At 35.8% G+C, this 26,419-nt stretch overlaps 1 protein-coding gene across 17 annotated transcripts in view; it reads right to left on the reverse strand.

The window, feature by feature from the left end:
* Nucleotides 1-14,121: 14,121 nt before the first annotated feature.
* Nucleotides 14,122-26,419, reverse strand: part of LOC105492672 (uncharacterized) — a 232,880-nt gene continuing 220,582 nt past the window's right edge. For 16 of the 17 annotated variants that reach the window (XM_071072739.1, XM_071072734.1, XM_071072733.1 and 13 more), the window contains one exon: nucleotides 14,122-14,366. In XM_071072739.1, coding sequence (XP_070928840.1) covers nucleotides 14,284-14,366 — 83 coding nt within the window. In that variant the 3' untranslated portion in view covers nucleotides 14,122-14,283. Of the gene's footprint in view, nucleotides 14,367-18,854; nucleotides 19,129-26,419 lie in introns of those variants that run through there. The other variant, XM_071072741.1, reaches the window with a different exon arrangement.

A 26,419-nucleotide genomic window follows, 5' to 3' on the forward strand; every position in this document is an offset into this window, starting at 1 on the left:
TCAAACTAGGCATATCCTGACTTCTCACAAAGAACCAGCCTTTGCATTTTTCAGTTCCTTTTTCTTCCTTTCTTCCTGCTCTTCTCTCTTTCTCCTTTATCCTCTCCTCCTCCCTTTCTTTCCTATCTTTATTTCTTCTTTCTTCCCTAACTCTCTTGCTTCTCTCCTTCCTTTCTTTCCTTCTTTTATTTCTTCTTTCTCATTCTCTCCTACACACATACAGAAAACTCATAATACTGTCTCCCTATTTCTCATTCACACATAAATGAAAAACTTCCTGGTGATTAAGACAATTCTATTTAAAAAGCAGACATCAGATTCATCTTATATTCTTAAATGTCATCTCTAAATGTCATCAAGCATTAAACTGGATTTTATTTTTAAATACATGTTTTTGAGAGAAGAACAAAGTATTATTTATCAATTAATTAGCTGCCTGGTGTGTTCAAGAAAAGTGGTGGAACATTCACTAGAAAATCTATAAAGCAAAAATCCTTGGAGAAGCTCATGTGCCATGTAATTAGAGTTAATTAACACATTTGCTAATTGACTATTATTTAGCACTCCAGCTGCTGAGGAAAAATCCATAGGCCCATTAAATATTAATTAGCAAAAGTCTATTGTCTGATCCTGTCAGCTTCTGTATTGAGGAGATTTTACAAACACAGCTTTGTTAGGCTGGATACAGAGCAACACATAGTAGATGGCTATTGAGGAATAAGAAAATGAGAATCTCATAATAAGCACATAGTCCTGTATCTCAGTCAGTTACTTTTTCCTCATTCAGCTGATTGTATTACCAAAAATACCAGAAATAGCATATGCATGTTGGTTTGCAGAGCTACCAACAACCTTGAAATTTATGTGGCTCCCATTGTATCAAATTCTTGGTATTTTCTGGGCAGCCTATGTGACATACCCTTTAGAAAACTAAAAGAAAGCTCACCTATTGTAGAAAAAAAGAAATGCTCTCCATAGCTTTTTAAAAAATCATCCAATAGATCCAATGGTACCTTTATGGCTTTTAAAAAGCATATTATTCAGAAATAATTCACATACCATACAATTCACCAATTTAAAGCATATAATGCAATGGCTTTGGGGATGTTACATTATCAATCTTTAGAATGTTTAAAAATTAATTTAATTTAAAATATATATAACAAAATCTGTCATTTTAACCATTTTAAATGTATAACTCAGTGGCATTACTTACATTAATAATGTTGTACAACCTCTCCATACATTTTATTAGATTGACTTCAGTCTCCTTGTGACTTGTGACTAAGGCACAATCTAGGAAACCATCCCCTGGCCCTTCCTACTCTAAAGAGCTGCAGCTCCATTTCCATGCAGCAAAAATGTATCACTGCTCAGTTGGCAGTACGACCCTTGTGAAAATTGTTCTCTGATCAGAAGCTACTGTCTGTAGCACTTATCCTGTTTTCTCCCTTCTTAGTTAACTCTGGCTGTAATGTTCACATTTGGCCAAGTAGTTGTTCTGAACAAGAGCCATGTGCCCTTTCTCCTGCCTCCCAGGTGAGAGTCCCTGGCAATCTCCAGTTTGGTCAAATTGCTAGAAGCATCTCCAGGTATCCCAAGATTTCATGTGACCTATACCTCTTTTTCTCCCTATTACTTATCACACAAAGGTCACCTCATCATTTTTCCACAGCAGGTCTAGTAAGACAACAATCACATCAAAGTAATCACAATGAATATAATAATTTTATTTACTAGCAACATCGCATCCATTTTCAGGAGTTCTGCAGAAGTTCCCCAGGTAATTAACTGCTTTCTTTCTTCCTTTAGCAATCCTGGAAATACCAAACACAGGGAACAGAAAAGCTTGCACTTTCCACAGAATTCTATTAATGTGTTTGATTTGTATTAAAAGAAAACAAAACACCTTCCAACAGTATCAATTTTGTTGTTGTAATATGAAGCTGGAATAATAATAACTAAAAATTATTTTTAAATTGTGGAAGATTTCCAACAGGCAGTAAGGCTAAGTGACTCATATTACATCTCATTTAATTCATAAGAGCCACAGAGGTTATAGATTATGATATGGCTGTTAGGAGGTTCAGTGTCACATGGATCCACACATTTTTGTGGGATTTTCTTTATCTATTGTATTCATAAATCATACTATCACTTTGTATCCCATAAATATATACAATCATAAGTGGTCAATTTACAATAATTTGTTTTCTTGTTCCTCTACTTAATATCTATTATCCTACAAAAGGTTTAGGAGGATGCCAGGAAAACACAGGGGGAAAACTGCACAAAATTGGTCTGGGCAATGGTTTTTTGGATTTGACCCCAAAAGTGCAGGCAGTAAAAACAAAAACAGACAAATAGGATTATAGCAAACTAAAAAGCTTTCTATACAGAAAAAAAAAAGTAACAGTTCGAATAAACAACCTATAAATGGGGAGAAAATATTTGCAAGTCATACTTCCAATAAGGGGTTAATATCCAAAATACAGAAAGAACTCAAACAACTCAATAGCAAGACAACCCAATTTTTAAAAATGAGCAAGAGACCTGAATAGACATTTCTAAAAAATATATATATGCACAAATGGTCAACAGATATAAAAGATGTTCAATATCTACTAATCTTTAAGGAAATGCAAATTAAAACCCACAATGAACTATTTATTACCTCACACCTGTCAGAATGACAATTATCAAAAAGACAAAAAAAAAAGTGTGGTGAGAAAAAAAGGGAACCCTTGTACACGGTTAGTGGAAATGTAAATTAGTGTAATCATCATGGAAAATACTGGGAAGATTCCTTAAAAAACTAAAAACAGCATTGGCAAACCCTCTTCTGGGTATTTACTTAAAAAACTTGAAATCAGTTTGTCCAAGAGATATGTTCACCCCATGTTCACTGCAGCACTATTCACAATAGCCAAGTTACCGAATCAATCTAAATGCCGTCAACAGATGAAAGGATAAAGAAAACATGGTAATACATAAACAATGGAATACTACTCAGCCTTAAAAATCACTCCACCGCACTCCAGCCTGTATGCCAGAGTGAGAGACCCTGTCTCAAAAAAAAAAAAAAAAAAACAAAGAAGGCTATTCTGTCATTTACAACTACAATATGGATGGAATTGGAGAATTTATACTAAGTGAAATAAGTCAAGCACAGAAACGCAAATACCACATGTCCTCACTTATATGTGGAATGAGAAACAATTGAACTCAAAGAAGCAGAGAATAGAATGGTGGTTACAGAGGCTGGGGGTTGGGAGAGAGGGAAATGGAGAAATGATGGTCAAAGGACACAGTCTCAGACAGGAGGAATACATTTTTGTTTTGTTTTGTTTTTTATTCACCAAACTATTGCCCAGTTTGGTGAATATAGTTGATAATAGTGTATTGTACATTTCAAAATTACTAACAGTATATTTCAAATGTTCTCACTACAAAACAATGATAGGTATGAGATAACAGATATGTTCATTGACTGGATTTAATTATTCCACATTGTATTCCTAAGTCATAGCATCACTTTGGACCCCATAAAATATACAATCATAAAGGGTCGATTTACCATAATTTGTTTTAAAGTGATTGATATACCCATATTGAGAAATACAATGTTGAAAAACCAGGGCTCCATGTACCAGAGATCATCTGTTGATTAGTAAATGAGACTTCTAGTGGATAGATGCAGCAATTACATTAGTTATGAAATGATGGCTAATATCTAGGTTTGCAAAAAAGTAATCAGGGAAAAAAAAACAAACACTGCTGATTCTACCCTTGAGGTAAGACTGACCACAAATATAGGCAGAGTGAAAAATACCCAATCTAAGGTGAATTTTGGCATACCAGAAAGGACCACTAGCTAACCAGTACCCCTGTCCTCTCCCTGGTTTACGCATGAGATTTTACTTCAGAAAGTGTTATTATTATAATTCCCATGTAATTGTGAATACAATAAATAGCAAGGCAGCAAGAACATTTGGAATCCCAAATCCTACTATTTGAGTTGGAGGCAAGGAGGAAGGGAAAAGAGATGGAATATTAGAGAAAATTGTTTTGGGGATAAGGTTCATTCACCAGAGACCCCTCTCTTTAACTAACTATGATGCTCTGCAGTGATTTCACATCTGACTCAAGGTCTTCATGGAGATGTTGAACAAAAGTATGCATTATTGTATCTGAAGATGATACAAAGCAAAGCAAAGTTTATTATTCAAAGTAATACATAATATGAAAATGTTACCACCCCCTAAAAAATCCATTTGGAATAAGCCTCAAAAAAAAAAAAAAAAAGCTAAAAATTGTGTTAGAGCTCAAATCGAAGGTTTGTGCCCAGAGGAAATATGTCTTTACTACTAAGTAAGACTTACATCTCAAATCAGGATACCAAGCGGCAGTAGAAGGCAGGTGGGATATCTCCATGACAGATTTTAGTCAAGAAACCTTATCCTGGGTGGAGGATCTGACAGCAGGAACTAATGGAGAAACTTCTGGTATCACTGTCGCAACTACAATCTGTTGAATACAGCAATCACTTGACTGGAGAAATGGTTCATGTCGGTCACCAAGATGCAACGATGCAACAATGACCCAAACCATATTCCATGCCTGAATTTCACAAGGCGTGACTCTACTGTCTGTTCATCTTCCCATCAGCCTAAATACTCTTGGACATCTGTTATTCAGTGGAGACACATTTCTTTGCCAGTATCAAATGGACCAGAAACAAATGATGACTTCCTTGTCCTTTCTCCTTTTCTTCCCTTCCCTGGAATCTAAAGGAGTAGATGGAAGAGGAAGAAACAGCAAAGTGCCTAATGCGACAGCTACATGCCACTGTCTCTAAGTTCCATCCGTGACGATTGGTTGATAATAGTGTATACATTTGAAAATCACTAAGAGTATATTTTAAATGTTCTCATCACAAAAAAAATGACAGGTATGAGATAATAGATATGTTAATTGACTGGATTTAATTATTCCACATTGTATTCATAAGTCATAGCATCACATTGTACCCATATTAGGGAATACAATATTGAAAAATGAGGGCTCCATGTACCATAGATTATCTGATTAATTAGTAAATGAGTAAAAATTTACAATGTACTATTATCACTATCCTTAACATGCACAATCATAATCCTGAGGAAAAGAAAGTTAGGGAGACGTGAAAGTAGATTAAGTCTTATTCTCTCTATCCCCAACACAACGTTTGTTACATAACAACCTTGTGCAACTGCCACCAAGGAAGGAAAAGAGCAAAAATAGAGATACGAGCCCTGCACAGTGGCTCATGCCTATAATCCCAGCATTTTGGGAGGCCGAGGCGGGTGGATCACCTGAGGTCAGGAGTTCGAGACCAGTCTAGACAACATGGTGAAACTCCTTCTTTACTAAAAACACAAAAATTAACAGAGTGTGGTGGTGCACACCTGTAATCCCAGCTACTTAGGAGGCCGAGGCAGGAGAATCACTTGAACCTGGGAGGCAGAGATTGCAGTGAGCCAAGATTGCGACATTGCACTCCAGCCTGAGTGACAAAGCAAGACTCTGTCTCAAAAAAAAAGAAAGAAAAAATAGAGATATGGTTTTGGAAAGCACAGTAGGGATAAAGAAATACAGATCCAGAGAATTGCCTCTTAAAAATCTGTTACCTTCTGTGACTCTACTTCAAACTAACAATAACATTAATTTATAAATGTAAATATTTTTCTATAACACACAGAATCTCTGGAGGGCAAAATTTATTTCCCTTTTTCTGTATATTTAGTCATACAAAAAGCAATCATCATAGAATTGGTCTTAGGAACTCTCCTGGCCAGTAGAGAAAGGCAGTGCTCCTCTCGCCGTGTATCTATCAACAGTCATAGAATCACAATAGATGCTAGGAAGCCTTTTGAAACAAAGACTTAATGCTGTACACAATGGCTTTGGAGAGCTCCATAGCAGCCCCAAGAGACCCTGATAAAAAAAGAGATTGAAGGAGGAGCAATGGGAATGTCTGAAAGAGAATCCTCCAGGAAGAAAGATGAAATCGCAGCGGGAACTAAACTCTTCAACAAACCAAGTAGTAGAGGATAATATTAAAAGACACTTCTAGGATAGCTTAGGCAGGGGCTTGTTCCACTTCAGCCATGCTGGAGTACCTGTGCATTGTGGCAGGCAGGGGCTCTGTGCGGTGAGAGATGGTCTCACTAAACGCTGAAGTGATTGTGAGCTCAGCCAGCTTTGCGATGGTATTTCCCCTTCTTACTCCCTAGTGAGGGGAGCACAGAAGAGTGTTCTCCTTCTTTCCTCACTGGATTCCTGAGGCTGCGCACTGACCATGCAGCTCCAAAGGCATCGAGACAACAGCTCTGGCAACAGAAGCAAATGCCAGCTTAGACCCCATGGCTCTGTTGGGCTTGGATGGAACAAAGTGTCCGAGTGGCCTTCCATGGCAATTAGTGAGGGCAAAGTTCATTTTTGGACTGTTACCACCTGTGTTTACTCCAAGAAGTGCTTGGGGAGGATTCTCTGCAAAAGACTAAACTCCCACAGCTAGACAGGTGGAAGTTGGAAGCCACCTGTAGTCAGGCATTTCTATGCATTTATACTCACCAGGCAATAAAACCAGAGACACAAGAATGGAATAACAAAAGTCCTAAGAAAACTGCCTGATAGATTCCATGTTATTTTTAGTGACTCCACCTAGAATCAACAAAGTGGCAGGAATGTATTCAGAAATGCTCAAATGTGTAAAAAGCCCTTTAAACTTACTGATGTCTAATTTATACCCCAAAGGCCAGTTGTTGCTTAGGTTTTGGCCTCATGCTTATCATCGTGTGTGAGTTTACGATCTGTAAACAAGCATTTTTTTTGTTACTTGAAAAGTTTAATGCCAAATGGCGTGGCATTATTTTATTCATTAAGCTTCCTTTTTCCATTTGAAGTCTGAGTGTATGCAGGGATACAGTTACTATTGTTGCCGTAATCTTTTATTCAAATAATCAGATAAATATTTCAAATGATACAGAGTGATAAAGGAAGCACTTCATTACCTTCAGGCTGAAGATTCTCACAGTGATAAAAGGAAGAGAAAAAAAAAAGTGAAATGTGCTGCTGTTGAAAATCTAACACAACCTCAAATGACTGGGCAGCTCTATAGCAAAGAGCCATTCTCGCCCCTCATTATAGAAACGGTCATTAATGTTTAATACCTGCAGGAAGAGAGAGTGGCTTGTGAGCTGTGGGCTGGGAGTCTGGTACTGTCTTCTTTCCTGATATTTACGAAGCTTCGAAGCTTCGGGGCTAACATGACATTTCCATTCCACTTGCTGCACTTCTCTCTACAGCTGATTCCTTAAAGGCAGAGGAACAGGTTGCTTTTCCCATCTGCTCCAAACCTCTGATCTCCAGGCTTGGCAAATTAGTTTTCAGACAAATAAAAAATATTTTGATAGTAAATCCTTGTTTATAGTATCTCCCCGGGGAGGGAGTAATCAGTGTAGAATATCAGGCAGGCCATCAGTGTAACCACAATTTGAGTATTGCAATCTGGTCGAACATAATTTCTTGCCTTTGTTGTGGAATATATTCTATTTTTCTGTCTTTTGTTCTTTTCTTCAAAATCCCACCACCCAGATAATAATATTTTAGAGGGTTAATCATCATAAGGTTATCATAACCATTGGAAAAAAATATGATTTTGGCTTTTTTCTCACTTGTATAAGAAAATGAGTTTGAATTCATACACCAACAGTGTTATTCTTTGCAGTACTATAAAAACACGCAGTCTCTACATATTTGGATGACTGTATCTTTGTGACTGTTATATAAATATGTACACCATATTGTGCAAATATAAAAATTAGACCTCTTCATTTCTATTAAAAAATGAATAACTAGCATATGACTAAAGAATTATTTAGAATCATCCTAAACCGATTGAAGTATTCATATAATTTTTAAAAGAGGGGTTGTAGTAATGTTGACTTAGCTCTGACTATAATTAAACAAACTAAACCAATAAACTGTTCCCAATGCACTAGAAACTCTTTTACATTTCGGAGACTTTTGCTTTCAGAATTCTGGAAGGCAGATAAAGGCTGCTATAAAAGATACTACTTGCACAGAGATTCACAGCGGACAGGAGTTTATGTACCAGTGAGCAAAAAAATAGGCAATAAAAAAGGGGAAAATATGCCAATAAATCAATCAATGAAATAAATGGCATTACTGAGAAGAGGAAGTATAGTATTCTCCCCTTACCCCCACCTAAGCCCCAGTCACTCTTTTCCCTTAAAGCAATACTGAAGGCATGAACTGCAGATTCCTTAAAAAAAAAAAAAGAAAAGAAAAGAAAAAAAAGAAATCTAGGGAATTCTAGAACTAGCGGAGAGTATATCCTGGATGGTGGAGTTGCTGAGAAGAATTTATATTGCTGCCTACAACTGAAATCACGGAACTTTCCTACAAGCCACTGTCGTCAGTGAGAAGAATATCCAGAAATCAGATTCTGTGTAGAATTGGAAATATTGGCCTCTTATAAAGATACTGACCTATAAAAATATGTTAATTAAAAATGTTAACAATTTATATTTAGGTAGTCTCTGATTTAAAGGTTTTTTTTTTTTTTTCTTTTCAACAAAAACAAAATCTTGCCCATGGTTTAAATTTCCCATTGAGTGCTTGGGGAGAAAATAAATCATCAAAAACCAATCCATTAAAGTCATTACCCAAAGAATTCCTTGAGAAAACAATAGCAGCACCAACAAAGAAGAATTGACATAGGTAATATATGAAAAAGAGATATTTTTAATCTACCTATTAGTAACAGAATGCATATAGGATGGAATAAATAGAATGAAATTCAAGGGTAGCAGAATATGCCATCCCAAAATAGGCCATTTATTTGGCATAAGGATTATTTCGAGCCAAAGGTAAGATACAGAAACAAGAAAGGAAGAAACAGATACAAGAAAAGCTCTCTCCTCTCCCCCATCTGCCTACAGGCAGGGCATAAATTTGCAAAGGTACCTTTCCCCTCTTTTCCAGGAAGGACAGAAGTTAACATATCTGACACCATGTCTAGACCCTCACCAGCCCTGATACCACACCAGAAAAGTCTACATCACAAACTTCACTAACCAGCCTTATCTACCATTATCCCCATATATCCCCATATATAGGCCATCCCATGATCTATGTCCTAGAAGCTCAAAGTTCTTTTCCTTATTTTTGTCACTTCCCTACAATTTTATCATTTTTTAAAGATGACATATCAGCTCAAATTCTCACCACCCCTTCAAGTTACTCATCATTGAATACACCCATGTGTGTGTGCACTATGCACACATTAATACGTTTCTGTTTGTTCTTCTCTTGCTAATCTGTCTTTTCTCAGTCTAATTTACAGGGTCCCAGTAAATGAATCTTAAGTGAGCAGCAGAAAAAAACATAAAATAAAAATGAATTTTTTTTCTCCCCTACAGGATAAAAGGGCTGAATGACAGAGCAGCCATTTTGGAGAATGGAGCTGGTGGAAAAAGGAAAATAAAGGAAGGAATGCACATGGGAAGGAATCAATTGATTCAGAATACAAGTCCTCAGAATCAGGTTGCTGATTTGAAATGGAGGTCAAGATGAGAAGACCAAATATCTTCTAGGACTTTTATATATTATTTACATGGCTCTTATGGCATGACCCTTAATTCTATCACTCTTGCTGGAAAGTAACATTTCTGCAGAGGTCCTAGGTAGCTATATGGGTATGTATAAGACAACACATTATTAAATAGCAACATAGAAGACAGCATATTAAATATCCCTTTTTTCCAAGTGTCTGGGTAGCTTGCATTTATTTATAACTGAAAGCTACTTTTCTTGGCTAAGTGAGATGGATACTGAAAAAGTAGTAATTTTAGGTCATTAAAATAACCCTAGTGAGCCCTTTGATTAGAAGTTTGCCAGAATTGAGGGTGATTCTCTTTTTAGGGCTTAGCTTTATTTCATTTCTCTGAAAATAACCAATAAACATGTATGAAGCAACATCAGTAAAGGTTATTTACCAAAAATACTGTATGTAGTAGTAAAAAATTGAAAATAATCTAACTTCCCATCAATAGGGAGCTGATTAAATAAATTACCATACGTCTATAATGTGAAATTCTATGCAGATGTGAGAAAGAATGACAAAGTTTTTGATGTACTAAGAAAGAAAGATCTCCAAGATATATCATTAAGCAAAAATAGCAAAATAGAGAACAATCCATAAAATACTACATGTTGTGTGAGAAAGAGAGAAAACAACAATATATGCATGCATTTACATAGTTGTGCCTAAAGGAATTCTGGAAGGATACTCATAATTACTAATAGGATTACCCACTGGTACAGAGGAAAATGGGGCTGATGAGCTGATGAAGGTAAAGGTGGGAGCAAAACTTTTTACTGCATACCATTTTGTATCGCATATTTAATCACGCAAGAGTATTCCCTATTCAAACATTTAAAATAAATAAGATGAAATAAAAATGAGATATAAGCTTCAATACACAAAGACTGTGTTTTAAATGTTTGTTGTTGCTGCTTTATGGTTGCTTTATAACTAAGAATATAACCATTTAGTTATTGCTTCCAGCCCTCTTCTTGGTACGATGTACTGCTTTCAAATGGCCATTCACATTTTGGGGGTAGACACAGGAAGTTTTTCCCATAAACTGATGACTGTTGCAACGAGTGAAAGTGTTCTGACCTTAGTAATAACTTCGCTTGCAACAGAAAAAATTGGCCATGGTGAGGCCCAGCTGTAACTCCATTCAGTCATTGCAGGAGGTGTACTAGGAAGATCCTCCCTGCTCTTGAGTAGCAGCTTAGAGCACAGGTGGCTCCCTCTTCCAAGGGAAACTCTCAAAGCAACTGTGTAGGTGTTACATGTTTCATTTGTCGTTATATGTGACATATATTGCTTATGGAAAGGGCTGCATATATTTACAGTGACTTACTGTCATAGGTTTCTTAATTTTATTTTTTTTAAAGGAGAAAAAAAAATTCGTGATTGATCAGCTAGAGTTATAGTAGCACTTTAGACCCTTGGTGGGAATTTGGTCAAAGTCTTTTACAATATCACTTTACGATCTCTGGTGCTTTCTCCCCAACTTTTCTCCTTAGAGATCATTGTTCATACTTTTTTTTATTTTGAGACAGTGTCTTGTTCTGTCACCCAGGCTGGAGTGCAATGGCATGATCTCAGCTCACTGCAACCTCTGCCTTCCCTGCTCAAGCAATCCTCCCACCTCAGCCACCCGTGTTCATACATTTTAAACAGATATTATTTTGAAAAGTGCAAACTCTTCACTTATCCTTAAAAAGTAATTAGAATCTTATTGCTAGGATAATAATCTTCCCCAGTGTTTATTTGGCATCCATCTACTTTTATAATAAATTTGCCTATTGAGTGGCTTCTTTCCTTTGTCAACATTGATCTAGCTGGCAACTTTCAGGACCTTATAATTTAAATCGCATAGGCTGGTTTCAAGGCTATTCCAGATGTATGGTGTAAGAAAACAAAGCAGAACTTATGGTATGCTATGTAAGGCAATTAGTTTGCTTTCGTTGCAAGTAACAGAAAACCCAGCTAAATTGGTTTAAGTAATAAAGCAAGTATATGGATTTACTTAAATACAGATTACAACTGTAGTGTATGTAGGTTTGTGACCTCATCATCAGAGTTCCATCTGTCTTTGTGTATAATTTGACTCTGCTTTCTTCTTACATCAGCTTTATTATTTGGCTGACTTAAAGCGGCAAAAATGGCAGCACCAATTTCCAGCATCATGTCCAACACCTTACCATTTGGGCCAAGTTGCGCTGCAGAAAAACAACTCCCACATCTCAATGGCTTATATCAACGAAAAAATCAATTTCAATTCACTGTGCATTTCCATTATAGGTCAACTGTGGCTCTGTTTCACACAGTCTTTTTTCCAGGACTCAAGCTAATGGAGAATCCCCTACCTGAGTCATTGCTAGTGTTATGGCTTAGGAGAAAGATGAACATGGATGGAGGTAACACATGATGGTTTTTAAAACTCCTACTCACACGTGGCATACATCACTTCCTTATACATGTTATTGACCAAAGTAAGTCACACAGACAAGTCTGAAATCAACTCCTACACTATTCAACTGAGCAGGAAGCACCTTTGCCTTAGCATTCCAAAGTAAGTCTTAATATTCATCCTAATTGGATTGACTAAATTTCCATGCTAAATTGTTAAATTAATTATTGTGGCCAGAGGAACAGAAGGCTCTGATTGATTTAGCCTGAAGAAGAACATTCACCTTTGATACTGGGATTAAATTTAGCTTCTTTGTTCCCACAAGGATGATCCAAAGAAAACTGAAGGTCTTTGGGGCAAGACAGAAGAAAAGGTTGCTGAGAATAAAACCCAACATCTAGTATAATGTACACTATACGTTTAACAATGTTTACATCAAAATTTTTTAGAGGCAAACTAATGATTGTTAAAAGTTTAATCAAAGGAGAATTATACAATGCCACCTCTCCAAATTTGAAGCTATTATAAAACTGCATACTTTCTTTTAGCAACAACAACATCAAAATTCAAATACCTTAAATGGTGCTTCAGCTGCTCCTTCTTAACCTAAGAACTGCTCCTTCTTAACCTAAGAACCGTGGCTTAACCTAAGAACTTAACCTAACAACTGTGTTGATAATGACATTTTGAGAAAGGGAAGATACAAAACTCACCTCACATTCTCTTTAAAACTGAAACTGGGGGGACAAGTAAGTGGAGGAATTGAGAGACTTATTTATCATTGATAACACACATACTCATACAAAATGGAAATATATAAACTGTTAACATATTCTTATATATGATTCACTATGCAACATCTAGAGAGGGTTATATGTCAATTATACTACGTATATGATTTCGTCTTAAGCAAAGCCTATTCATCTGCAATTAATATTTTATAGTTAGTGCTTAAAGATTGTTAAATAAAGTGTAGAACCTTAAGGCTTCAGAATGATTTGTCAGTTAATTATACACAGATGTTTAACTTTGCCAAGGAGTTGGGCTGATGTGATTTTATCTTAGTTGCTATTTTTAAATTGACCCATATAGTGTGTGTATGTATGTGTGCGCGCACACACACACACACGCGCACACACACACAGATATATATGAATCAATGGTTCTTACATTCTCTTTGTGACAGATGAAGCTATTCAGCCCCGACACCAACTCAAGTCAAGGTACGAATAGGCATCAAAGTCCAAGGACAAATAATTAAAGATTCATTCACTCTATGATCTGTAATCCTGGTTGTATAAAACTTAGTCTACCCATCCCCCACCTAGCTGAGTATTCCCAAAGAAAAGTCTTATTTAGGACTAGGTATGGTAGGTTAAAATGTGAATATCAAAGCAAATGAATTGCAATGTCAGTTATATAATAAGGGCCCTGTCACCTTGAGAGCTTCTCTTCCCACGTGAACACGAAGCAGAGAAATCAGCAGCTTTGGTAGCTGTGGCAACCACACCGCCAAGCCTGAAGAGCAAATGTTCTCTGTGCAGGTTTTGTGCCCCTCTGGCGCTTTGTAGATTCTGCTAATGTTAAAGCCTCCAGATTCTCCACTTGCTGAATTCATCCAGCAGGGAAAATTAAAGCTGTGATCAGGAAACAAAAGAAGGCATGCTTTGTGTATGACAAAAGTAGGAAAACACCCTTCAGTTAAAGCAGAAATGCTCTTAATGGCCATCTACAACAGCATCACAAATAGTAGCAAATATTTATCATGCATATTGTTTGTTTAAATTCTAAGAATACAGGGCCAGTTTACTAAGGTTAACCAGCCACTGCATTAGTAGCTCCTAAAGCTTACAAATTTAGGATAAACATCAAAACATCTATATGTTATATAGAACCAGAATTGTATGCCATGGCAAAGAGTATTTATTGGACATGTGTTGATTATTATAATCAAGGAGCCTAGCATCAAATTCCAAATAAACCTATAGTAATTGTTTTGTCCAACAGAACATTGTGTTTATAAATAAACAGTTTTGCATTTACTTTTATCTTTTATATATTTTTAAATTTTTAAATCTTTTCTACCTGTTTCTAGAAAAATAATAAAGAGTATAAGACAAAGTAAAAAGGAAATACTCTTCCTGTCTAAAGGGTGCATCCAGATTTGTCAAAAATTTACAGTTTACTTACCTTACTACAGCTCAGGAAAGCAAAAAAGGCACTTGCCTCAGTCCCTATGACACATGCATGTACATGAGGTTTCCATTTCCATGTAGCTGCAGCTTCTCTTCTTCCCTACTGCCAGAATCCCTAGATTTGGGAAAGCAGTGACATGAAAGTCTTCACATTATATTTCCCAACTTCCCTCGCAGGAAATGGTGGCCCCACTTGGACAGCTCTTAAAAATACAGGGAAACATACGAAGAAACCTAGATGATCTCGGGGATGGTGACGACTTTTTGGATATGACATGAAAGAAAGAATTGATGAGTTGGACTTGATTAAAATTAAAAACGTTCTGCTCTGTGAAAGACAATGTCAAGAGAATGAGAAGGCAAGCCACATATTGGGAGAAAATATTTGGGAAAGAAACCTAACAAAAGACCGTTATACAACAAATCTTGAGATGCAACAGATTACCTGACGAGAAAATGGACCAAAGATCTTAACAAACAAGTCCCTCAAGAAGATATACAGATGACAAATAAGCATATGACAAGATGCTCCACATCATATGTTATCAGGGAAAGGCAAATTAAAACAATGATGTACTACCACATGCCTAGTGGAATGGCCAAAATCTGGAACACTGATAAAGCCAAATGCTGGTGAAGACATGGAATAACAGAAACTCCATTTCTGGTAGAATATAAAGTGGTATAGCCACATTGGAAGACAGTTTGGCAGTTTCTTACCAAACTAAACATACTCACCATATGAGCTAGCAATCATATTCCTTTGTATTTATCCAATGGAGTGGAAAACTGAAGTCTACACAAAAACCAGCACACTGATGTTTATTTATAATTGCTACAACTTGAAAGCAACTAAGAAAATCTTAGGTTTTACAAAAGTAGATAAATCAATAAATAAACTGTGGTATATCCAGACAATGGAGTATTATTCTGTGCTAAAAAGAAATGATACATCAAGCCATAAAAAGATATGCCAGAATCTTAAATGTTTATTATTAAGTGAAAGCAATCAGAAAAGGCTGTATAACTATAACTATATGATATTCTTGAAAAAGCAAAACTATGGAGACAGTAAAAAGATCGGTGTTGCTAGGACTGTGGGAAGGGAGGGATGAATAGCCAGAGCATAAAAGATTTCCAGGAGAGTAAAAATACTCCTTACAATTTTATAATGGTGGATCTATGTCAGTATACATTAGTCCAAACCCATAGTACGCACACCACAAAGACTGAGCCATAATGTAAACTATGGACTTTGGGTGATAACGATAGTTAACATGGGTCATCAGTTGTAACAAACGTACCCCTGCGGTGGGGATGTTGCTAATGAGGGAGGCCATGTGCAGGGACAGGGGATATACAGGAAATCTCTGTACCTCCCTCCTCAACCTAAGACTGCCCTAGGACAAATATTTTAATTAATTTTTTAAAAGTAGGCTGACTGTTTATGGCTTTCCTTTTTCTTCCTGGAACTATAGCAGCACCTTATATCATGAAGTAGAGAACCAGACCACATGGGGGGCAGAATGAAGAGCCACAAGGAGCCACTGGTGGCACTTGTGCTCTCCCTACTTCCTATCATCTCCTTATATGGGAAAAAACACAAGTAATGTTGAGTTCACTATATTCACATGTCTTACAAGTGACCAAATGAACAAAATAACCAGAGGAAACTGAAAGAGTCCCCGCTTTTAGAATTGAGATGGGAAGGGCTAGAGAATGATTTAATTATTAAAGAAGAATTCACGAAGGAGACATGAATAGGCTAGAACTTGAACAGAGTAGGATTTACCTTAATAGAAAGTAAGAGGATAAAGATGAAGGTGCTGAACCGACAGTAAAACTCAGGGGCAGAATATAAGCAATGGAGGAAGTGTAGGTGTCAGGATGCAATGTAAAGAGAGTTGGTGAAACCAGTGATTTTAGAGGAATGCTGCCAGGGAGATAACTTATGGAGAGACAGACAAAATAAAGATTGGGAAACTGCACCAAGCTGCCTTTCCAAATATTAGGTGAGAACCAAATTTATTATAGTTGCAGTTTGACCAAAGAGAAGAAAAGGTCAAGACAGACAGAATTATGTATGCTCTACTCTCAAAGTTCAAGGCAGTGGGATTCCCACTGATGTTAATCAAAGGAAAGACTCCTCTTAAAAATAAAACAAAAGGCTGGGCGTGGTGGCTCACGCCTGTAATCCCAGCACTTTGGGAGGCTGAGGTGGGCGGATCATGAGGTCAGGAGTTCGAGACCAGCCTGGTCAACATAGTGAAACCCTGTCTCTACTAAAAATACAAAAAATTAGCTGGGCATGGTGGCAGGTGCTTGTAATTCTAGCTACTCAGGAGGCTGAGGCAGGAGAATCGCTTGAACCTGGGAGGCAGAGGTTGCAGTGAGCTGAGATCATGCCATTGCACTCCAGCCCAGGTGATAGTGTAAGACTCTGTCTCAAATAATAATAATAAGTAAATAATAAATAAAATAAAACAAAAGGTAATTAGAGGTAGAATCTCAAGTAGTCTATTTTCTATGCCTTGGCAGAAAGGTGGGAAGAATTTGGGAAGATTCTGTGAGGCAGATAAAGAGGTACTGACAGAAAAAAGTATATATCACAAGGTTACTACAAACCTGAACATTCCAGAGGGTTTTTGAGTACTACTGCCACAGAGGTTCTCCCATGACCATTGAGCAGTTAGTTGGGTAATAAGTCACATAGTGGCCAGTGTGGTGGCTCATGCCTGTAATCCCAGCACTTTGGGAGGTTGAGGCAGGTGAATCACTAGGTCAGGAGTTCAAGACCAGCCTGGCCAACATGGTGAAGCCCTGTCTCTACTAAAAATACAAAAATTAGCCGGGTATGGTGGTGGGCGCCTGTAATCCCAGCCGCTCAGGAAGCTGAGGCAGAAGAATCGCGTGAACCCAGGAGGCGGAAGTTGCACTGAGCCAAGATCGTGCCACTGCACTCCAGCCTAGGTGACAAGAACAAGACTCTGTCTCTAAATAAATAAATAAGTCATGTAGCTACATATCCATTCCACCTGGTCCACTCCTTAGCATCATTGCCTGGGTCTGCGAAAAGGCAGAAGTGTACTTTTAGAGTGCCCTGTGGGAGGTGGCCTGCTCTTACTGGGCCTACCTAAAGAAGGGAGTAGAACAGGAAGTCAGTACCATTGTTATAATAAACAGTGTTTAATCTAAGGGAACAAGCAAACAAACAAACAAAAAACTAATGTGAAAAAGTTAACAATAACAAAAATTAATGTCAAACATTCAATAGTTTTACCACTGTATAGATACTATATAAATGTTGAGGTGCCTAAAAAATTTAGAGTCTTAGGGCCTTCTGTCTTTCTATATAATAGAATTATAATCATTTGCAACATTTATTATCAACAGAATAGATATTAGTTAAATGAAATAGAAAGAGAAACGATTTCCATAAATATGTTCCAGCCATTAAGAGTTTGCAAGCCAAAAACCTAAAACTTTAAGGTTGGACAAATATGGCTAAAAGAAATCCCAGATTCACCTTTACATACTAGTTAGTACAGAGAAGATGATCATTAAGCATTATTGAAATAAAGAGGATTTTAAATAAATTATTAAATTAACTCTTCTTTTTCTTAAATTTTCATAGACATTCCCACTCTCTTTTGAAACTCATTTTTATCTTTTTAAAACTCTTCTCCAAATCACATTTTCTAGTTAAACTTTACTAGAGCAGGTAGCAGAGTAAGTTCTAGTTTGATAAGCAATATTTTCCATGAATAGCTACAGTACAGATCATCTGCCTATCTGAAACTAATGTTCACTATATAAGAGGCAGCATTTAGACAAGTAATATAAACTTGTGACATAATAATTATATAATGTTTTATTCCCAAATAACATTTTTATTAAATATAAAACATTATACATTAGGATATTATGAAGTATATGCAGAACCCAGGGGTTCTATGTGCATGTGTATACATGTGTTTGTGGGGGGTGTATGTGTATACTATATATACATGCATATATATGTATATGCATCATTTTCCATATATATACACATGCATATATATGCATATACATATATACATGCATATATATGCATATATGCATGTATAAAAATATATGGAAAATGATTCAGAAACTAGGAAACTGATTTTTTTTTTAATAGCAGAATTCACTGCATATTTGGAGATTCTTCAGTCTGGGTCAGATCTATGTAAGAGACTCAAAATAAATCTATCCCTGTGTTTCTGTGCTTTCAATCTCTTCTCATGTTTCAGTCACTGAATGAATGACTAGTGAAACTCTTCTCCCAGATGGCCCATGTTGAGTGGGTCAAACCTAGAGCAGTCAAACATTAATTCCCCAGAGGCAATATGTAAATGAAAAAGCATATACGAAAAGCCAAAGCCACACTAAATAATTCCAGCAACATTTTTTCTTGACTATGCCAAGCTAATTACTCTAAAATATTTTACTCCTTCAAAATCTGAAAGTTATTAACGAATGAATGTCAGGAATCTTAAACAATGACTTTTAAACATATATATTTGTGTTAACTCCCCACGTTCAAATGTAACACTGTAAAACATATAGACACACCCATCCATTGTAAAGGAATAATTCTGAAGTAATCAAGAAGAAATTTAAAATAAAAGTAAACATTAGAGAAACAAAAAAAAAAAAATTATCCAAAGCAACATTGGAACTTTATTGACTATGCAGCTGATATCTTTAATTTTTTAAAATTTGTAACATATTCACACAGTTCAACATTTTTTAAATTAAAATGCTAACAAAAGCCTCTCATTCCTCCTCAAGTCCTATCTTTCATCTGCTCAGGTTCTCTGGCTGATTTCCATTTCTCCTCTAGTTCCAGTGAAATCCTGTGATATCAATGAGCAAAATAGAAAGTCACAAAACAGATGTGCGTGTAAACAAACACACACACATATATATAAAAATTCAATGCATGATATAGAGGACTTCTTAAATGGTGGGGGAAGATTGATTATTCAGTAAATATCATCCTGTCAAATAGCTATACATCTGGCAGGAAGTTGTTCCTATTTTATAGCATAGAAATGTGAATCAATGACTATATTCCAAATGAATTATAGATATAAACCTTAAAACAATAAAATTAGTAGCAGTAAGTATAGTATAATTTTTATATCACCCTGAGATTAGGAAGAATATTGAGAAAAGAGCCAAGAAACTAGAAGGAAAGTCTACCAAAACTGACTACTTAAAAGTTTAAACTGCCTTTTCAGGAATAAACTCTACAACAAAAGTTAAATAGCAGAAAGTACATACATACATATATATATGTATATATACACACACACATATATATGTGAGTGTGTGTGTATATATATGCATATATATGTGAGTGTGTGTGTATTTCCAACATATACAACAGACTAAGGCTTAATATTCAAAATATATAATGAGTGCCTATTTCTATATTTACATAAGAGAAAGACAAACAACCCAATAGAAATATGAGCACAAGTTATAAAAGAGCAATTCACAGAAGAAATGCAAATCGACAGTAAATATACCTTTTAAAATATTCAGCCTTACTAGGTGTCAGGAAAATGTATATTAAATAACAAGATACAAATTATTTACTCTGTAGACTCGTAAACACGAGTAAGATGGATAACATCAATATAGAGTGCCTGTAATATAGTAAGGAAATCTTCAATTTTATATCTTGCAGGTATAAATAAATAAATAATATATACTTATATGTATTAAGATGGAGAAAATTTTATGTTCCAGAATTCCAAGGGGACTAAGAAGACAAGCCCAGCTGGCAAGGACCACCCCAACACCTCCACTGCCCAAGAGAAGCAGTTGGCTTGAGAGCCTGTACCACACGTTTAAAGTGAGTTACAGATGATAAGGAGCATCAGGCTGAAGGTAGCTGGACGTTGGCAAGTAACAGAACGGGAGAAGTGGAGCAAATGAGATGGCAGAAGACCAAGTGAGGAGAAAGAAGGAATAATATCATTTATTATGACTTCTCCTTACTTCAGAGACATTTTGAAACTCAGGAATTTGGAGTATGATTGGCTTTTTGGAGGAAAACATTGAAGGGGGAATGGAATATACTTTGCACACAGATAAAGCATTGTGAAGACATAAAGGGCTAGTTCATGGGGAAGCTTTGAATTGAATTGCCACAGATCCTAAAATTGGAGTTTGGGGCAAGTTAATCCAGACTTTTTTTTATTTTATTTTTGAGACAGAGTTTCACTCTTGTTGCCCAGGCTGGAGTGCAACGGCGAGGTCTCGGCTTACCGCAACCTCCACCTCCCAGGTTCAAGTGATTCTCCTGCCTCAGCCTCCCTAGTAACTGGGATTACAAGCATGAACCACGATGTCCGGCTAATTTTTGTGTTTTTATTAGAGATGGGGCTTCTCCATGCTGGTCAGGCTGATCTCGAACTCCCGACCTCAGGTGATCTGCCTGCCCCCAGCCTCCCAAAGTGCTGGGATTACGTGTGTGAACCACCACACCCAGCTTAATCCAGACTCCTAACAGTCAGAAAATCTCTAGTTTTAAATTTTAAAAAAAGAAAGATTACATGTTTGTGTTTGTGTATGCATGTGGGTATGTGCACACACTTAATACAGCATGATATGCTATGACACTGTTTTACTATAGCACTTTCCAGCTTGGAAACAGTTTTATGTTTTAAAAACTAAACACACACACACATATTTTGCACCGCAGTCACTACTTGTTTTTACTCATGACTGGTCATCCTTTTTATGAATTGAATCCTTTGCTACCTTTGTCCATATGGGTGGCTATCACAAAATCCTTTAGACTGAGTAAACTTAATAGACAATTTTATTGCTTAAATTTCTTATAGAGAAATGTATTGGTCATAGTTCTGAAGGCTGAGGCGTCCAAGATCAAGGTGCTGGCAGATTTGGTGTCTTGTGAGGGCTTTTCCCTTCGTAGATGGTGCCTTCTAGCTGTGTCCTCACATGGTGGAAGGGGAAAACAAGCTCTCTGGCCCTTTTTAGGGATACTAATTCCATTCATGAGGGCTCTACCCTTACGACCTAATCACCTCCCAAAGGACCCATCTCTTAATACCATCACTTTGCAGGTAAGGATTTCAACGTACAAATTTTGGGAGGACACAAACATTCAGACTATAACAGTTGATAGCTCAGGCAATGAGCAAAAGGGGCTGTACTATGCGACGCCCAGAAAAGTGCTTTTGCTCAAATACTATTTACTTTACTATTGTGTACTAAGTAAAACATACATCATTTAGTAAGTTTACTTAAACCATAAAGCTAACCATCCAACCCTACCAAGTAAAAGAAGACAATACCTTCCCTAACTCCACCTTTTAACCAAGTCTTATTTCTCAGGAACAACTTTCAATTCTCTTGGTTGTTTCTTTGTGGTCTTACTTTTATATTTGGATATAAGATTTATATTGATATTTCTTTATTTTTTCAACATTAGACATCTATATTGACTTTCTTATATTATATTATTCTTATGTATTATTTCTTATATTATCATATTAATCTTATATTTTATATTGACTTCCTTTTATAGAAGAAAAGAATTTAGTTATCTTAGAGCACTATCCTAACTCATAATTCCCCTATATTCTTCTCTAAATAGATACATAATACTTTTATTAAATCAAAATATTTTGATTATAGTACTAGGACAACAATTATTTTAAACTATATTCTTTATCATATAAACATTTTAATAGAGTTAACAGTTGCCTTTCTTTATTAGATATATTTACTTTTATTTACATTTTTATTGTAAAATATTCACACATACAAAGAAGCACATGAGACAACAATGCAGAGAAAGTATTGATGTAACTACCATGTAGGCCAAGAAATAAATATGACCACAAGATACATTCTTATCACAACTCCCTTCCTCCCTCCTTCCTACCCTCAGAGATAACCTGTACATTAATTTTACTGTAAATTATTTTCATGTTTTGTTTTACCAAGTAATTGCACAACTTACAAACTAAAGTTTACTTATGACTGGTCATGTATATTTAGCTTAGTTTATAAATGCTAAACTATTTTCAAAGCTTATAGTGCCAATTTATTTTGCCACTCATAATGTAAGTCTTAGTTGTTCCACATTCTTCCTAATACTTTAAGTACATACATACATACACACACACGTATATATATATATTTATATATATATGTATATATACATAAAAATAATTTTTGTTATTCTTGTGGTTGTGTAGTAGTGTCTCACTGGGGTATAATTTATACTTGCTGGATGACCAATGAGGCTAAGCACTTTGTATATGTTTATTGACTATCTGAATTTCTTCTTTTATGGATTTACTGTTTAAGTCTTTTCACTATTTTTCCTTGGGGTTTTCTGTTTTATTCTCATTAATTTTTAATAGAAGTTATTTATGTATTTTGAATTTTTTTAGTGGGGGTGACAAGATCTCTCTCTGTCACCCAGGTTGGAGCACAGTGGTGCAATCATGGCTCACTGCAGCCTTCACCTCCTGGGCTTAAGCAATCCTCTCACCTCAGTCCCCTGAGTAGCTGGGACCACAGACACATGCCACCACATCTGGCTAATGTTTCGTAGAGAGAGAGTTTTGCCATGTTGCCCAGGCTGGCCTCAAACTCCTGAGTTCAAGCGATCCTCCTGCCCCTTCCTCCTAAAGTGCTGTGATTACAGACATGAGCCACCAGGCCCAGCCCTGAATTGTTTCTCCACTACGTGGGTTGCATGTCACTTTCTTTGTGTTTTAAGTAAACTATTTTAGTATAATCCAATTTTTCCTTTATGTTGGTGCTGCTTCTCTATTTTTTTTCTTTTGGTCTTAAAAAATACTTTTCTACTTTAAAATTCTGAAGATATTCTCCTATTTTATTTTTCAAAAGATTGTTTTGCCTTTTATATACAAATGTATGATTTTATCATTGACTTATATGTATGATGATTTATATATGTCTAGTTTTATTTTCCAGTATGGATATCCAACTGTCCCAACACCTTTTAACAAAAAAGTCATCTTTTTCTATAGCTTTTCTGTGCCATTCTTTATTTAAAAGAAAGAAAGAAAGAAAAAAAAAACCCTAAACATACGTATATCCTTGATTTTTGGGCCCTGGAATCTGATTTCTTATTCTATTTGGGATACCTCCACTGACATCATACTCACTTAATTATAATATCTTTAAAAGGTTTTATATTTGGTAGAATATGTACTTTGTTTATTGAAATCTTTTAAGTATCTTAGCTATTCCAGACCCTTCACATTTATATTCACACACACAAACACACACACACACATATTTTAAATGGGATTGTATTCTATCTATAGGTTTGTTTGAAAAAAGGGATATTTTTACAAACTTAAATTCTAGTTATTAAGTTTTAGTTGAAAAAGTACACTGGATTGGATTAATGGAAAATTAGACATTACAGAAAAAAAGAGTAGTGATCATAGATACATAGCAATATAAGCTCTCTAAAATGAAACACAGAGGAATAAAATCCCTTATGTGGCCTATTTTATATATATGTGTGTGTATATATATATATATACACACATAACACTAATGTATTGGGGAGGGAGACATAACAATGTTGAAGAAATAATTGATAAAATTTTTTTCAAATTTGATAAAAATTATAAACTCACAGGATCTGAATAAACCACAGGCCTCACAAATATACAGCAAACTAGCCAAAAACATATAGTAATCAAATCCCTTAGAATCCAGGACAAAGAGAAAAATCTAAAAAGCAACCAGATAAAAAAGACATTATGGACAGTGGAACAAAGATTAAGATAACAGGAGATATTTTTAAAACAATGCAAGCTAGAAAACAATGGACTATCATATTTAAAGTAGTGAAAGAAAAGTAAAGTGACAACCTAGAATTCTTTATTCAGCAAAAATATTCTTCAGTAAAGCAAGCAAAATAAGGACTCTTTCAGACTTACAAAAACTGAAAGAATTCACCACAGCAAACTGACATTATAAGAAATATTTAAGAAAATCCTGGACAGGCACAATGGCTCATACCTGTAATCTCAGCACTTAGGGAGACTGAGGTGGGTAGATCACCTGAGGTCAGGAGTTTGAGACCAGCCTGGCCAACACGGTGAAACCCCGTCTCTACCAAAAATACAAAAAATTAGCCAGGTATGGTGGTGAGCACCTGTAATCCCAGCTACTGGGAGGCTGAGGCAGGAGAATCACTTGAACTCGGAAAGTGGAGGTTGCAGTGAGCCAAGATTATGCCATTGCACTCGAGGCTGGGCAACAAGAGTGAAATTCCATCTCAAAAAAACAAATAAATAAAAAATTCCATTAAGCAAAAGAAAAATACTGAAAGGAAACCTGAATCTATGCAAAGAAATGAAGAGCACCATAAATGTGACTACATAGGTAAATATAAAGACTATTTTTATTATTTAAATCTCTAAGAAATCATTAACTGTTTAAAGCAAAATAACCAAATATTACAAGATTTTTACACATATGGAGTGTAATGTATGACAACAATGCATAAAAGACAGGACAGGGGAAAGAGAAATAAAATTTTACAAGTTTATTATACTATTTACAAATTAATATAACATTAATAATTTAACTAGTAAGTTAAAGATGCATACTATAAGTCTTAAAATTTTCCACTAAATTAACACCAAAAAATTGTATCTAATAAGCCAACAAAGAAGACTAAATTATTTTAAAAATTCAAAAAAGGCAAGAGAAAAGGGTAACAATAATAAATAACAGATGAAGCAAATAAAAAACAAATAGTAATAACAGAGTGAGACCTGAACGTATAGAACACTTAAACACCATTGATGGGAATGTAAACTAGGAGCGCCACTACAGAAAACAGTACTGAGATTTCTTAAAAAACTAAAAATAGCATTCAATCTAGCAATCCCACCACTGGATATATACCTAAAGGAAAAGAAAGTAATATATCAAAGGAATACCTGCACTTACATGATTATTGCAGCACTATTCACAATAGCAAAGATATGGAATCAACTTAAGTGTCTATCAACTGAAGAACGTATAAAGAAAATGTAGTATATGTACACACTGGAATACTATTCAGTCATAAAAAAAGAACAAAATCATGTCATTTGCAGCACCGTGGATGGAACTGGAGGTCATTCTCTTAAGTGAACTAAGCCAGGAACAAACAGACTTGTATTTTATGTTTTCACATATACGTGAGAGCTAAAATACTTGAGCACAAGAAGGTAGGGACTAGAAAAATACACAACAGAGACTGGGACGGATGAGTGAAGGGGAGGGAAGAAGACAAAGAGAGGTGGCCTAAAGGGTACAAACATACAGTAAGATGGAATATATTCAATGTCTGATAGCAGAGTAGAATGAATATATTTTAAAAATGTACTGCACTCAGGTGATGGACACCCTAAATACCCTGACTTGATTACTACACATTATATACATGTAAAAAAATTTCATATATCCCATACATTTTTCAATTTAAAAAGAAGGCTGAGCATGGTAGTTCATGCCTGTAATCCTATAGAACTTTGGCAGGCCAAACCAGGAAGATTGCTCAAGCACAGGAGTTCAAGACTAGCCTGGACAACGTAGCAAGATCTCATCTCTACAAAATTTAAAAATAAAACGTTACTGGGGCCCAGTGGCACACATCTATAGTCCTAGCTACTTGGGAGGTTGAGGCAAGAGGATCACTTGAGCTCTGGAGTTCAAGGTTATTGTAAACTATCATCATGCTGATGCACTACAGGCTGGGTGACCAAGTGAGACCCTGTTTCTAAAAAAAAATTAAATTAAATTTCTAAAATCCCAACCATATGAATAATCACATAAAATCTAAGGGACCTAAGCACCTCTAATTCAAAGGAAATTTTGTCAGGTTGGATAAGAAAGTAAAACTCTACTGTATGGTGCCTACAAGAAGTTCACTTTAAATATAAAAACAAGAATAGGTATAAGGATGGGAAAAGATACACCAGTATGTCACCAATCAAAGGAAATTTCCAGTTAGCTATATTATTATCAAAATTATTTGTGAGACAAAGAATATTACCAGAGAAAGTGAGTGGGTTTTTTTTCATAATGATGAAGGGATCAATTTATCAAGAGGGCATAATC

Source organism: Macaca nemestrina, chromosome 11, assembly GCF_043159975.1.
Source record: "Macaca nemestrina isolate mMacNem1 chromosome 11, mMacNem.hap1, whole genome shotgun sequence".
NCBI lineage: Eukaryota > Metazoa > Chordata > Mammalia > Primates > Cercopithecidae > Macaca > Macaca nemestrina.